This window comes from Phocoena sinus, chromosome 1 (assembly GCF_008692025.1).
Source record: "Phocoena sinus isolate mPhoSin1 chromosome 1, mPhoSin1.pri, whole genome shotgun sequence".
Taxonomy (NCBI): Eukaryota; Metazoa; Chordata; class Mammalia; order Artiodactyla; family Phocoenidae; genus Phocoena; species Phocoena sinus.
This window is the reverse complement of record NC_045763.1, coordinates 34,820,164-34,832,284: the sequence shown is the minus strand read 5'-3', so window position 1 is coordinate 34,832,284 and position 12,121 is coordinate 34,820,164. Positions and strand designations below refer to the sequence as shown.

Sequence of the window (12,121 nt, the reverse complement as noted above, 5' to 3'; positions counted from 1 at the left end):
ACAGAGTGTGGTTATTACATTTAAATGAGCTGGAGGTATATGAAAGTGCTTTATAAACTCTAAAACTCTTTACCAATGTTAGATAGGTTGATGAGGGTGATGACTGAGCTGTTCTTCCCACGTTCATGGGGTTTCTGTTAGGATTTCAGTATTGGACAGTATTACCGGAGGGAAGAGTTCCTGAGCCTGAGAGTTAGATGAGGTTAGAATCAGACTGCAGTCTCCATGCAGATTGGGTCTCTCTTCAGCCTCTCCACTGGGCAACCCTCCCTCTGGTTGCCTGCCACTGCACGATGCCCCTAAATTTGCTGGAAACATTGTTGTGCTGGTTATTCTCCATATCCCCTTACGCCAAATGCATTCTCTGCCCTACTCTTCCCTGGGAGGCTGACCTCGGTGGACTCCATTGCTCTCTGGCCTCACTGGGTTTGGAGAGTGAAAGCCATGGCAGAGGAGTGGAAGCTGGGAGCAGAGAGAGGTTGGGGTATTTACTCTGCTGCCTTTCTGCACCAGCCCAGCCCCTGCAGGGCCAGTGTTCCTCATGGCCATGGCTTCTGTCAGGTAGCCTTCCTCCACAGCTCTAGCTCTTGCTGGGCCCTGGTAACCCTGCTTTCTCCCCTGGTTTTCTCAGGAGTTTGGACTGTAAATGGTCTCTTGCTACTGATAGTCCCTAGTGCTTCACTAACTCTTGTTGGTCCCGTACCCCTTCCACGTCTCTGTAAATAATCCTTTCGTTATACTAGCCTCAGGGAATACTGATACTTGTGAGGGTGCCATCTACTTCCACCTAGGAGCCTGACCAATGCACTGCTTCATTTGTGTTTCCTCTCTGTGCTTCACAGCCTTCAACAAATCAATCAGAAGCACACTCTCTCTTGAGCTGGGTCACATAGTTAAGGATTAGATCAAGCTCAGCCTAACTTAAAAAAAAACCAAACCAAACCACAGCATTATTGATACATACCATAAAAATCAATGGTATGTACAATTAACTGTACAATTCAATGATTTTTAGTAAACTTAGAGCTGTGCAACCATCAACATAATCCAGTTTTCACCCTAAAGAGAGCCCACATATCCATTTGCAGTCATTTCTCATTCCCACTTTCTGTCTTTCTAGATTTACCTTTTTAGGACATTTAATATAAATGAATGATTTATATTAAATCATTATTAAATAAATGATGACTTTTGCATCTGACTTCTTTCACTTAGCATAATTATTTTGAAATTCACCCGTGTTGTTGTTTATATATCAATATTTCATTCCTTTTATTGCTATCATCTGGATATACCACAATTTCTTTACCATTCACCAGTTGATGGACATTTGGGTTGTTTCCATTTTTTGTCTATTATGAATAATACTGCTGTGAACATTTGTGTACAAGTCTTTGTGTGAAGACGTGTCTTCATTCCTCTTGGGTATATACCTAAGAATAGAATTGCTCGGTCATGTGGTAAAACTATGTTTAATTTTTTGAGGACTGCCAAACTGTTTTCCACAGAGGCTGCATCATTTTATATTCCCACCAGCATGTACAAGAGTTCCACTTTTGCCACAACTTTGCCAATAAAGTGTTATTTTCTGTCTTTTTGATTAGAGCAGTTCTAGTGTGTGTGAAGATGTATCTCGTTGTGGGTTTTATTTTGCATTTCCTTAGTGACTAATAATGTTGAGCATCATTTCATGTGCTTTAGCTATTGGTGTATCTTTTTGGTGACATGTTATCTGTTCAGATCCTTTGCCCATATTTTAACTGAGCTGTTGTAAAAGTTCTTTATAGATTCTGGATACAAGTCCTTTATAAGATATATGATTTACAAAGAAAACTCAAGCACTCTCTTTCTTCCTTCTGCTATAGATTTATTTCGCCAGTTGTGCATTTGGAACAGAGCACATCAGGACCTCAGGAGGCTACTTCTACCTGGCTAATATCTTCTATGGCCTTAAAAATTTGGACCTGGCAGACACATTGTACACCAAGGTGAGCTGGGGAATATGGGAGCTGAGCCTTGATACCTAGGCTTTGTATCTTACAACTGGTGTCAGACCATTCATGAGATATTCGAGGCACAGACAGATGAAGTGACTTGCCCAAAATCACATAGCTTGATTCATGTTATATTCCACTTTTCTTTCTTCCGGTTTCTCCACTACCAAAATAGTTTAGTCCTTAGCATCAATAGAGCAATTAACAAATAATAGCTTATGGGTCAATAAGAACCAAATAGGCTGCCAGATACCCTGTCATATCCCTAGGAGCAAGCTAATGTGGGCATATTGAGGTGTGGGATAAAGGAGGAGATGAAGTTTTTAAGCGAAACTAATTGTTGAAAGGTCCTGTGAAGGGATCAAAGAACATGAAAGTACTTTAAAATGTCCATCTTTACCTGTGAAAGATTTTCAACTGTTTATATATGTGTATGTATATATATATATATATATATATATATATATTTACTTTCAGATGATTTGGGGCTGAGTTGCAAGAGAAGGTGACCTTGACAGAGTCTAAAGTGCTAGACTTCTTTTTTTTTTTAATTTTAAATAGATTTAATTTAAATCTTTTAGAATAGTATGTGTCTATTCCAATTGTAGATTGTCAAGTCTATACAATATTTTCCTCTTTTTAAAAAAACATTTTTATTGGAGTATAGTTGCTTTACAGTGTTGTGTTAGTTTCTACTGTACAGCAAAGTATGTATACATATATCCCCTCTTTTTTGGATTTCCTTCCCATTTAGGTCACCGCAGAGCATTGAGTAGAGTTCCCTGTGCTCTATAGTAGATTCTCATTAGTTACCTATTTATACATAGTATCAATAGTGTATATATGTCAATCCACATCTCCCAATTCATCCCACCCCAGCTTCCCCCTTGGTATCCCTACGTTTATTCTCTACATCTGTGTCTCTATTTCTGCTTTGCAAATAAGACCATCTATACCATTTTTTAGTTTCCACATATATGTGTTAATATACGATATTTGTTTTTCTCTTTCTGACTTACTTCACTCTGTATGACAGTCTCTAGGTGCATGCATCTCCTACAGATGACCCAATTTCGTTCCTTTTTATGGCTAATATTCCATTGTATATATGTACCACATCTTCTTTATCCATTCCGCTGTTGATGGGCATTTAGGTTGCTTCCATGTCCTGGCTATTGTAAGTAGTGCTGCAGTGAACATTGGTGTGCATGTGTCTTTTTGAATTATGGTTTTCTCAGGATATATGCCCAGGAGTGGGATTGCTGGGTCATAGACAACCCTCAGAAAGGGAGAAAATATTTGCAAATGAAGCAACTGACAAAGGATTAATCTCCAAAATATACAAACAGCTCATGCAGCTCAATATCAAAAAAACAAACAACTTAATCAAAAAATGGGTGGGGCTTCCCTGGTGGTGCAGTGGTTGAGAGTCCGCCTGCCGATGCAGGGGACATGGATTCGTGACCCGGTCCTGGAAGATCCCACATGCCGCGGTGCAGCTAGGCCCATGAGCCATGGCCGCTGAGCCTGCGCGTCCGGAGCCTGTGCTCCACAACGCGAGAGGCCACAACAGTGAGAGGCCCAAGTACTGCAAAAAAAAAAAAAAAATGGGTGGAAGGCCTAAATAGACATTTCTCCAGAGAAGACATACAGATGGCCAACAAACACATGAAAATGTGCTCAACATCACTAACTATTAGAGAAATGCAAATCGAAACGACAATGAGGTATCTCTTCATACTGGTCAGAATGGCCATCATCAAAAAATCTACAAACAATAAATGCTGGAGAGGGTGTGGAGAAAAGCGAACCCTCTTCCAATGTTGGTGGGCATGTAAATTGATACAGCCACTATGGAGAACAGTATGGAGGTTCCTTAAAAAACTGTTTCCAATATTCCAATATATTAAAATGTTGGTTATCTTCATATAATAACACCTTACTTAGCAAACAACAATTTCTGTGTGTGGTATAGGTTGTCAAGCGGTGACTGTTTATTCTTATTTTAGACCCACTTCTGAAGAAGAGGCATTGTTGTACAGCTGAAAAAAAAATGAACTTTGGAATCAGGCAGACTTGAATTTAAATCCTGGCTGTGCCACATAGCAGCTTTTACCAAAAGTCAAGAGTGATCTTAACTTTTCTGAACCTCAGTTTATTGATCTATGAAATGGGAGTAATAAGAATACGACCGTAATTGGGATGTTGGGAGGATGTGAAGGTAGTTGTATGTGCTCAACACATGGTAGCCATTGTAATTAGACCCCACCAGGGCTGTCCCCAGATCAGCCCTCCATGTGCCCTTTGCAGCCCAACACTTGTCACACTTACCTTGGCCAAGCACCTTTGGGCTCCTAAGGCTCCCACTGCCTTCAGGCACAATGAGAGAGGGAGTCTGCAGACCGGCAGGAGGCCTGGCCAGAGGTGCTGCCCTCTCAGCTGGCTGGTCCAATGGCTAAAGTCCAGCTTGCTTGTCTGATTACCATCTCCTTTCCCAACAGGTCTCTGAGATCTGGAATAAATATTTGAACAATCACTATCAAGTCCTCTCACAGGCTCGCACCCAACAAGTAGATCTACTAGGCAAACAATTTGAGACCGACACTGGCTTGGGTAAGTGGCAGTTCTCCCCAGGAAGCAGAGCAGTGACTTCATCTCTTCTGATCCACAGACTTTTCCCCTCAGAGGGAGAGCAGCTGTGCCTGTCATGGGGCACATCAGTGCCACCTTCCCATTTTGCCAATGGGCAAACTGAGACGGGGGATCAAAGAGATTTGACCAGCAGTGGGAAGAATTCAGGTCCCTAGCGTCACACACAGCCTTGCAGGGGAGTTAATAAGGGACAGATCTGGAGAAAAAAAAGACCCTGCCAGAGCCCCCTGAGATTCCTGCAGAGCATCCATTTTTTATGTGTTATCTCTCCAGACTCCACACGGAAGTCCCATTGCTCGTTTGTTCTGGTGCCTTATCCTCTTCCTTTACTGGACAGTGAACTTCTCAGTGGCAGGGCTGAGTCTGATTCATCTCTCTACTCACAGCTCAGCAAAGGGCTGAAGGCTGAGTACAGCATCATTCCCTCTGAGATCATAAAAAGAGATGGAAGATCTAGTTTCTTCTCAAAAGAGACATATAGTGTAGTGGGTGAGACAGAAACTATGTGAAAGGAAAGAAAACTTCTACAAGTACAAATTATATTACAAGCTGAGTCCCAGAATGAAGAGGTGAGGACAGTTGGATGGTGTTGAAGAGGGAAGACTTCTTGGAGGAGAAGTTTTGAGCTAAGATTCAAAAAATTAGTAATTTTATTGAATTTTCTCTTATTATAAAAGCAGTTCACGTTAAAGTAGAAAACTCAGAAATCATAGCTATCCAAAGACAGCCAACCTTAACATTACAGTGTATGTCTTTTCTGTCTTTTTCTCTAAGCTTAGCCTCACATGGGGAAAAGCAGAAAGGCTACTGCTTAAGCATCTTTGGATTTGGGGAAGAGGAATTAAGGTGCTGTGGCTGCCAGAAGCCCCGGCTCCCTCCTCTTGCTATAGAATGGAAGTTGAGTTGGACCCAAGAAATCCCACCATGACAAATTCCCTGTATTGGGGACCTAAGAGATCTAGTTTAGGACTCTGAAAGAAAGAAAGCTAAGCAACGCTAGGACCTGTAGGAATGAGTTTTGTTTTTTGTTTTGTTTTGATTTTTTTAGGTTACTCTGATAATGACAGGGTGGGCAGAGCTGGTGAACTGCCTGAAGGACAGGTGCCCTAACAGGGTGCTTACCCTTGAGGGTAGATGCAGCTGCCCTAGGGCCTGTTTCTTCTTTCCTCCCTTTCTTTCCATCGCAGATGAAGCCCAGGAAGCAGAAGCCATTCAGATCCTGACTTCAATCTTGAAGATTCGAGAATCTACATCTGACAAAGCCCCCCAAAAAACAATCTTTGTTCTAAAAATCCTGTTCATGCTTTACTACCTGATGGTGAATTCTTCAAAGGCAAGTTCCCCTAGAAAAGAAGCATGTCTAAAATGGAGGGAGAAGTTCCTCTAGTTGATTTCAGCTGTGTTTTGCCCAACTGCACTAGCTTTTACCCTCAGAGTAAGCCTTCACTCCAAAAAAGTTCAGATGCTCATGACATTTCTTATGTGTTGAGTCCAACCTGCACAATGGAAATGGGGTTGTCTTCTTCCCTCAAGGGGGCCACCCTAGGGTTGCACAGGTTAACTGAGGCTGGGGCAGTGCTGGGAAGCCTGCAGGGAAGAAGGGCTCTGGGGAGTCCTTGGGGGGTTGGAGTAGTTGCTCTAACCATATTCAGGTAGTGAGTTCCCTGTTGCTGGAGGGATCCAGGCAGAAATAATAATTCAAAAGGTAATTGTTCTTGAGTGCTTTTTATGTGGCAGTCACTAGCCTAAGTACTTTACATGAATTATCACATTTAATTCTCATACTAACTTTACAAAGAAGGTATTTTATTATTCCCACTTTACAGATAAGGAAACTAAGGCACAGAGAGGGTCCATTGCTTGCCCAATTTCTTATAGACAGCAAGTGGCATATCTCAGGGTTCTTGATTTATTGATTGACTGATCCACTCATTCATTCAGGTATTTATTGAGGTTCTACCATTTGCAAGGCACAGCTTTAGGGACTGGGGGTGCAGTGGTGAACCACCAGCCAAGTTCCCTATTTCCAAGTAACTTACATTTTTCTGGAGGAGGGGAAGTTACAATAAACAAGTAAACATATAAATATGTAATATAATTTCAGAGAGTGAAAAGCACTACAAAGAAAAGTAAAGCAGACAAGGGGAGAGAGGAGGGAGGATGGTTGGAGGAGGTCTTTCTGTGTGGGTGACATGGGAAAATTTAAGATGTCCTTACCCCGCTCCCTTCCTCCCTTCCTTTCTTCCTTCTTTCCTTTCATCAGCAAACTTTTACTAAGCACCTACTGTATACCAGGGCCTGGAAGAGCTCCCGGTCAGTGAGTTAAAATAGAGTGTGATAGCAAAGCCCAGGGCCCTGTGAGAGCACAAAAGAGGAAGGACAAAGCCTCTTTTCTACATTTCAGGGTCTCATTTTCCATTCAAGGAAGTCATTCCCCCAAGGTGTGTTAAGGGTGTTAGGTCTGCAAGAGGTCCTTAGAGAAAATGGACACCTCTATCTACTAAGGATTGGCACCTCGCTTCCTTCAGGTCTGGACTCAGCTGTCTGCTTTTCAGTAAGGCTTTCCCTGCCCTCTGTCTGAAACGGCAAACCCCCACTGCCACCATTAATGCTTCCTGTTCCCCTTCCTGCTTTATTTTTTTCCTTATCATGAATCACTATTTAAGATACGATTGCATTTTAATTATTTGTCTTATTTATTGCCTCTCTCCCCCACTATATTGTCAATTTCACAAGGGTAGGAATTTCTGCCTATAGTCACAGTACCTGGAACATAGTAGCCTTTCAATAAATATTTACTGAAAGACAGTAAGGAGAGAAAGAGGAAAGGAAGGAAGGATGGAAGGAAGGAAGGAAGGGAGGAAGGAAATAAGGGAGAAAAGAAGAGATGGAGGGGGGTGAAAGGACCTGCTCGACTTGCTGAGGCACCCCTTTACCCTTTGTGAGTAGAGCCATGTGGCTGACAGGGTCTTGGTGCTCCAGCCAGGTGTCAAGCCTGAGCCTTTCAGGTGGGAGAGCCGAGTTCAGGACATTGGTCCACCAGAGACCTCCTGGCCCCTCATAATATCAATCAGCGAGAGCTCTCCCAGAGATCTCAGTCTCAACGCTAAGACCCAGCTCTACTCAATGACCATCAAGCTCCAATGTTGGACACCCCATGTCAAACAACTAGCAAGACAGGAACACAACCCCACCCATTATCAGAGAGGCTGCCTAAAAACATAATAAGTTGACACCCCAAAACACACCACGAGACGCTGTCCTGCTGACCTGAAAGACAAGATCCAGCCTCATCCTCCAGAACACAGGCACCAGTCCCCTGCACCAGGAAGCCTACACAACCAACTGAACCAACCTTACCCACTGGGGGCAGACACCAAAAACAATGGAAATTTCGAACCTGCAGGCTGTGAAAAGTAGACCCCAAACCCAGCAAAATGAGAAGACAGAGAAATACACAGCAGATGAAAGAGCAAGGTAAAAACCCACCAGACCAAACAAATGAAGAGGAAATAGGCACTCTTCCTGAAAAAGAATTCAGAGTAATAATAGTAAAGATGATCCCAAATCTTGGAAATAGAATGGAGAAAATGCAAGAAACATGTAACAAGGACCTAGAAGAACTAAAGAGCAAACAAACAATGATGTACAACACAATAAATGAAATTAAATATTCTCTAGAAGGAATCAATAGCAGAATAACTGAGGCAGAAGAAAGGATAAGTGACCTGGAAGATAAAATAGTGGAAATAACTACCACAGAGCAGAATAAAAAAAGAAAAGAACGAAAAGAATTGAGGACAGTCTCAGAGACCTCTGGGACAATATGAAATGCACCAACATTTGAATTATAGGGGTCCTAGAAGAAGAAGAGAAAAAGAAAAGGACTGAGAAAATATTTGAAGAGATTATAGTTGAAAACTTCCCTAATATGGGAAAGGAAATAGTCAATCAAGTACAGGGAGTGCAGAGAGTCCCATACAGGAAAAATCCAAGGAGAAACATGCCAAGACACATATTAATCAAACTATCAAAAATTAAATACAAAGCAAAAATATTAAAAGCAGCAAGGGAAAAGCAACAAATAACATACAAGGGGATCCCCATAAGGTTAACAGCTGATCTTTCAGCAGAAACTCTGCAAGCCAGAAGGGAGTGGCAGGACATATTTAAAGTGATGAAAGGGAAAATGCTACAACCAAGATTACTCTATCTAGCAAGGATCTCATTGAGATTCGACAGAGAAATTAAAAACTTTACAGACAAGCAAAAGCTGAGAGAATTCAGCACCACCAAAGCAGCTTTACAACAAATGCTAAAGGAACTTCTCTCAGCAGGAAATACAAGAGAAGGAAAAGAACTACAATAACAAACCCAAAACAGTTAAGAAAATGGTAATAGGAACATATATATCAATAATTACCTTAAATGTAAATGGATTAAATGCTCCAACCAAAAGATATAGACTGCCTGAATGGATACAAAAACAAGACCTGTACATATGCTGCTTACAAGAGATCCACTTCAGACTTAGTAACATGTACAGACTGAATGTGAGGGGATGGGAAAAGATATTCCATGCAAATAGAAATCAAAAGAAAGCTGGAGTAGCAATTCTCATATAAGACAAAATGGACTTTAAAATAAAGACTATTACAAGAGACAAAGGACACTACATAATGATCAAGGGATCAATCCAAGAAGAAGATATAACAATTGTAAATATTTATGCACCCAATATAGGAGCACCTCAATACATAAGGCAAATGCTAAAAGCCATAAGAGGGGAAATTGATAGTAACACAATCATAATAGGGGATTTTAACACCCCAGTTTCACCAATGGAAAGATCATCCAGAATGAAAATAAATAAGGAAACACAAGCTTTAAATGATACATTAAACAAGATAGACTTAATTGATATTTATAGGACATTCCATCCAAAAACAACAGAATACACTTTCTTCTCAAGTGCTCATGGAACATTCTCCAGGATGGATCATATCGTGGGTCACAAATCAAGCCTTGGTAAATTTAAGAAAATTGAAATAGTATCAAGTAACTTTTCTAACCACAATGCTGTAAGACTAGACATCAATACAGGGAAAAAACTGTAAAAAATACAAACACATGGAGGCTAAACAATACACTACTAAATAACCAAGAGATCACTGAAGAAATCAAAGAGGAAGTTAAAAAATACCTAGAGGGCTTCCCTGGTGGCACAGTGGTTGAGAGTCTGCCTGCCGATGCAGGGGACACGGGTTCGTGCCCTGGTCCAGGAGGATCACACATGCCGCAGAGTGGCTGGGCCCGTGAGCCATGGCCACTGAGCCTGCGTGTCTGGAGCCTGTGCTCCGCAACAGGAGAGGCCGCAGCAGTGAGAGGCCTGCGTACCACAAAAAACAAAACAAAACAAAACAAAAAACTAGAAACAAATGACAATGAAAACACGACGACCCAACACTTACGGGATGCAGGAAAAGCAGTTCTAAGAGGGAAGTTTATAGCGATACAATCCTACCTCAAGAAACAAGAAAAATCTCAAACAACCTAACATTACACCATAAGCAATTAGAGAAAGAAGAACAAAAAACCCCCAAGGTTAGCAGAAGGAAAGAAATCATAAAGATCAGATCACAAATAAGTGAAAAAGAAATGGAGGAAACAATAGCAAAGATCAATAAAACTAAAAGCTGGTTCTTTGAGAAGATAAACAAAACCATTGATAAACCATTAGCCAGACTCATCAAGATAAAAAGGGAAAAGACTCAAATCAATACAATTAGAACTGACAAAGGAGAAGTAACAACTGACACTGCAGAAATACAAAGGATCATGAGAGATTATTACAAGCAACTATATGCCAATAAAATGCACAACTTGGAAGAAATGGACAAATTCTTACAAAAGCACAACCTTCCGAGACTGAACCAGGAAGAAATAGAAAATACAAACAGACCAATCACAAGCACTGAAATTCAGATTGTGATTAAAAGTCTTCCACAAAACAAAAGCCTAGGACGAGATGGCTTCACAGGTGAATTCTATCAAGCATTTAGAGAGGAGCTAACACTTATCCTTCTCAAACTCTTCCAAAATATAGCAGAGGGAGGAACACTCCCAAACTCATTCTACGAGGCCACCATCACCCTGATGCCAAAACCAGACAAAGATGCCACAAAGAAAGAAAACTACAGGCCAATATCACTGATGAACTTAGATGCAAAAATCCTCCACAAAATACTAGCAAACAGGGCTTCCCTGGTGGCGCAGTGGTTGAGGATCTGCCTGCCGATGCAGGGGACATGGGTTTGTGCCACAGTCCGGGAGGATCCCACATGCCGCGGAGCGGCTGGGCTCATGAGCCTTACACGCTGAGCCTGCGTGCACAGAGCCTGTGCTCCACAATGGGAGAGGCCACAACACTGAAAGGCCTGCATACTGCACAAAAAAACCCCACAAAACAAACAAAACAAAAAACTAGCGAACAGAATCCAACAGCACATTAAAAGGATCATACACCATGATCAATTGGGGATTATCCCAGGAATGCAAGGATTCTTCAATATATGCAAATCAATCAATGTGAAAAACCATATTAACAAACAAGGAGAAAAACAGTATGATCATCTCAATAGATGCAGAAAAAGCTTTCAACAAAATTCAACACCCATTTATGATAAAAACCCTCCAAAAAGTAGGCATAGAGGGAACTTACCTCAACATAATAAAGGCCATATATGACAAACCCACAGCCAACATCATTCTCCATGGTGAAAAACTGAAAACATTTCCACTATGATCAGGAAGAAGACAAGGTTGCCCACTCTCACCACTATTATTCAACATAGTTTTGGAAGTTTTAGCCACAGCAATCAGAGAAGAAAAAGAAATAAAAGGAATCCACATCAGAAAAGAAGAAGTAAAACCGTTACTGTTTGCAGATGACATGATACTATACATAGAGAATCCTAAGGATGCTACCAGAAAACTACTAGAGCTAATCAATGAATTTGGTAAAGTAGCAGGATACAAAATTAATGCACAGAAATCTGTTGCATTCCTTTATACTAATGATGAAATATCTGAAAGAGAAATTAAGGAAATACTCCCATTTACCATTGCAACAAAAAGAATAAAATACCTAAGAATAAACCTACCTAAGGAGACAAAAGACCTGTATGCAGAAAACTATAAGACACTGATGAAAGAAATTAAAGATGATACAAACAGATGGAGAGATATACCATGTTCTTGGATTGGAAGAATTAACATTGTGAAAATGACTCTACTACCCAAAGCAATCTACAGATTCAGTGCAATCCCTATCAAACTACCAATGGCAATTTTCACAGAACTAGAACAAAAAATTTCACAATTTGTATGGAAACACAAAAGACCCCGAATAGCTAAAGCAATCTTGAGAAAGAAAAACAGAGCTGGAGGAATCAGGCTTCCTGACTTCAGACTAT

At 41.0% G+C, this 12,121-nt stretch overlaps 1 protein-coding gene across 2 annotated transcripts in view; it reads left to right on the top strand.

The window, feature by feature from the left end:
- The window catches only part of ZMYND12 (zinc finger MYND-type containing 12), a 36,875-nt gene that overhangs the window by 19,685 nt on the left and 5,069 nt on the right, over positions 1-12,121 (top strand). For both annotated transcript variants that reach the window (XM_032641628.1, XM_032641620.1), the window contains 3 exons: positions 1,866-1,988; positions 4,496-4,607; positions 5,834-5,979. In XM_032641628.1, coding sequence (XP_032497519.1) covers positions 1,866-1,988; positions 4,496-4,607; positions 5,834-5,979 — 381 coding nt within the window. The remainder of the gene's footprint in view (positions 1-1,865; positions 1,989-4,495; positions 4,608-5,833; positions 5,980-12,121) is intronic.